Below are 3785 nucleotides of genomic sequence, written 5' to 3'. Positions count from 1 at the left end.
TGATGCAATTGTCCCTTTCGTTTCAGTTACAGAGCTTACAGGACGCGCAGGAAAGCTCTTGCCTCAGTGCTTAATAATTTTAAGATAGGACCATGCAAAGTCCAGAAAAAGAACAGACTAGAGGTTAGAAAAATAGAATCTTGAAGCTAGTGAACTACAACTAAATTAATTAAGATGTTGACGCTTGTGGTCACTCAGACTCTTGTATATGTTAGCATGCTATCCATATATATTTTCTCTCATGTTTCAGAACAAAGATGTCCCCCTAGCTGATAAGACGTAGTACAAGAATAAATTCAGTTTAAATGTAGGCCATCTGCACATCACAAGGCCCAGTTTTCTGACATCGGTTCAAGGAATTGAAGGCTCATGAATCAAAATTCTATCGAGGGGCCGTCATTAGCTAGTGTTTTGAACCGCTCTGTTACATAAAATGTTTTAGTCTTGTCTAACTTGTTGATTAGCTATGGTATGGGTATACTATATAGCATTGTTCACAGAAGTAAACGAATTTATGAACTTCCATGCTTGCCAATCTTATTGGCCACCAATGGTTCGGTTAATGTATTCCAGACCTATCAAAAATGCAAAATATGTCAGCATGTGGCCATACAAGCCATGAAAAAAAATACTCTTAATCACCCCTAAAAGTGGCATTGGGTGCTTACTTTCAAGTTGCCCTTCTGCCCTCCCACAGCCAACAAGAAGGGATTGTCTTTTGAAAATGATATTGAGAAAATAGCACCCTGAAATTGCAATGAAGTGTTGAAAGACCATTTTACTTCTGAAAAAGACACAGGTTGCTTTTATGAGAGATCTTACAACTTTCGGATTCAGCGAAGCAATGACAGACGGCTGGTTGCTTGATATATCCCAGAGCTTCACCTGTATAAAGATAGTGAGATATCAGCAACAGGCAGAGCAAGGAGCTAGCTGAAATAATGCAATGAAATTCAATATATTTCACCGTTTTATCGGCTGAAGCAGTTGCCAGAAACTGCAAGAAAATAGTCGAGCATCAGCATTCGGGTGTTAGGAAATAGGTTCCACGTTTAGGACACACGGGGCATACGTAGATGTAACATACATTGGGGACAGATGGACAAAATGAAATGGATAAAACGGCCATTTCATGGGCATGCAGAGTAAACATGGGCACCGTTCCATTTTGATGCGATGAAGTTATCCGCTTATCGAATGTCTGAACCATGCCATTTTCAAGACTAACTTGTAACACACAGTAATCTGTAAATCCAAATGTAAAAAGGAGAATAGTGAAATACATTGAACAACATCCACGCAGCATCCACAATACAGAGGTTCCAGATCAGAGTTCCACTATGGTATGTATGGATACGATATTTGCAATTTGCATATGTGACACGTGAGTCACTATTTCAGTAAACATATATAACTTGCATCTTACTACCTCCCTTTTATATATATATATATATATGACGCCGTTAACTTTTATCAAAACGTTTGTGGATTCTTCTTATTCAAAAATTTAGTGTAAATATGTAAAAATATAATCTAAGGATAAAGTTTCTTGGATGAGAAAACAAGTCACGACAAAATAAATAACATTTATAAGAAGTTATTGAATAAGACGAATAGTCAAATGTCAGGTGAAAAGTTAATGACGTCATATATAAAAAATAAGGGAGGAAGTATATAATTTGCATATGTGCCACGTGAGCCCACATATTCATTCAGATTAGATATTTACAACCTAGAAAGAACAGCATAGTAGGATAAAAATAGACAAAATCTTGAATTTTGCAACTCACTGCAAAAGAGTGTTCATTGTGTGGATTCTAAGCCACATCTTCCACATCAGCTTCAACACACCATCTAATAAAATTCTGTTCACAGTTTTTCACATCCTTCTGTAAATAGGAAATGCAAACGACATTAGTTTTACAATTCGATCAACTCAGAGCACATAAGGTGGTATTTGGATCTAGGGACTTAACTTTAGTCCCTGTCTTTAGATACTAATTTAGAGTATTAAATATAGACTACTTACAAAACTAATTATATAAATGAAAGCTAATTCGCGAGATAAATTTTTTAAGCCTAATTAATCCATAATTAGAGAATGTTTACTGTAGCATCACATAGGCTAATAATGGATTAATTAGGCTCAATAGATTCGTCTCGCGAATTAGTCCAAGATTATGGATGGGTTTTATTAATAGTCTACGTTTAATATTTATAATTAGTATCCAAATATTCGATGTGATAGGGATTTAAAAGTTTTAGTCCCATCTATACAAGGCCTAAAGACCAGGGTTCCATCACCACTGTGAGCCGTTCTTGTTGCCTGACATTGTTTATTGAATAATGCCGTGACAATTTCCCAATCGTTGATTAAAAACTGACAATAAAATCGTAACAGCTTTATCTTTCAAAAGTAGGATATATATGATTTCAGTTGTTGTTTATCATATGAAATTAACAAGAGGCAAACAAAAGAAGATGAGAATGAGTTTATAAAAAAATCCAGCATGATTGAACTCAACGTGAACAAGCACAAACACCTACTCTGGTATCATCAGCGAATAAAATTCAGAAGAGAATACAGCATAACAAATGGGCTTGATACATTACCATTGCAACTGATTTATCAAAAAAGAACCGCTAAGAATGACTTCAGGTGAGCGCTGGCTCCAAGCAACTGCTTGAACCTACGACGGGAAGAAGATAAAAAATCAAGCATGGTGGATCCTCTTTTCATCATGTATTCTAGATTGACAGAGAACACAGAAATCAGAAAAAGAAAAGAAGAACTATCGGTGTAATTACCTTTGCATCGTGATGTTCTAATGTTGTTACACATTTACCAGCTGCAACATCCCAAATTTTGACTGTTTTGTCTGCGCTAGCGCTGGCTAGAATATTCCTGACATTCAAAGTGACTTGTTAACAGGGTTTCAAATTTCGGAATGCCCCAAAATTTCGGAGGGGAGCAAAAGAACCGAAATTTCGGATTTTTTTCGTACGAAATATTTTGAAATTTTGACTGATTTTGAATGAATTTGAATAAAATTTGACCAAATTTACAAAAAATTGCAAAAAACCGAAAGTTTCGGACGAAATATGAGCATTTCGGTGGGGGGGGGGGGGCAAAATTTCCGAAATTTTTCGTTCCGAAATTTCAAACACTGCTTGTTAATCACCAGGCCGGATGGGAATAGATAATGTATTACTGAACCCATTCTTAATGGTTCTTTTGATAAATCAGAGATAAAACCCACGTATACTCCTTGTTCCAATCAATACCAATTAAGTACAGAGTCTCTGGCTTCCAGTCTTGTATCTTTTCATCTGCATGTGAAAAACGTAGTCGAGATACTACAACAGAAAATTGTTGTCTCCATTCTCATCTATGTATTCGAAACAATAGCAAAAGCACATAAATGAAACAAAAAGAAGATGGGATAGATTAGTTTGCTAGTTAACTGCACTCATTCACTACGAAGAATTATAACAGAAAAGGAGGCAAAGAAAGAGTGTAATTAGCACCACCACTACTCAATTCCATGTAGAGCAGTATTGGGAGTCTAGTAGCATTACCTTTTTGTGTTTCCCCACTGTGTTCTTCAAAATTCCTCCCAAAACATTATGAGGTTTGAACCCATTAACCTGTTTAATGTTGTTTTAAATATCATAAACTAAAAAGAAGCAATTCAGGGAACTAAATAAATAGTAGCGACGTGCGTCTCTAGGAAAAAAAAAACTATATCCATGTCCCATATTTCAATTTCTGGACGCATGGTACC

At 35.9% G+C, this 3785-nt stretch overlaps 1 protein-coding gene across 1 annotated transcript; it reads right to left on the bottom strand.

The window, feature by feature from the left end:
* Positions 1-207: 207 nt before the first annotated feature.
* Positions 208-2997, bottom strand: LOC9269703 (uncharacterized). Its single transcript, XM_026026120.2, has 8 exons — positions 2809-2997; positions 2614-2690; positions 1791-1889; positions 1088-1245; positions 968-997; positions 823-885; positions 669-746; positions 208-575 (listed from the first exon to the last, which is right to left on the bottom strand). Exons 4-8 carry the CDS (start codon positions 1208-1210, stop codon positions 513-515), a joined length of 357 nt encoding a protein of 118 aa, XP_025881905.2. The 5' UTR covers positions 1211-1245; positions 1791-1889; positions 2614-2690; positions 2809-2997; the 3' UTR covers positions 208-512.
* Between the last annotated feature and the right edge of the window lie 788 nt (positions 2998-3785).

The sequence above is a fragment of the Oryza sativa genome, chromosome 6, assembly GCF_034140825.1.
Source record: "Oryza sativa Japonica Group chromosome 6, ASM3414082v1".
Classification (NCBI taxonomy): domain Eukaryota; kingdom Viridiplantae; phylum Streptophyta; class Magnoliopsida; order Poales; family Poaceae; genus Oryza; species Oryza sativa.
Note: the sequence above shows the minus strand (reverse complement) of the source record. Positions and strands in the feature narration are given on the sequence as shown.

Coding starts and splice junctions, on each gene's coding strand:
- LOC9269703 (XM_026026120.2), bottom strand. CDS start 1,210: ATGGTTCAGACATTCGATAAGCGGATAACTTCATCGCATCAAAATGGA. Junction 998..1,087: donor TTTGTCCATCTGTCCCCAAT/GTATGTTACATC, acceptor ATTTTCTTGCAG/TTTCTGGCAACTGCTTCAGC. Junction 747..822: donor CTTCGCTGAATCCGAAAGTT/GTAAGATCTCTC, acceptor TTGCAATTTCAG/GGTGCTATTTTCTCAATATC.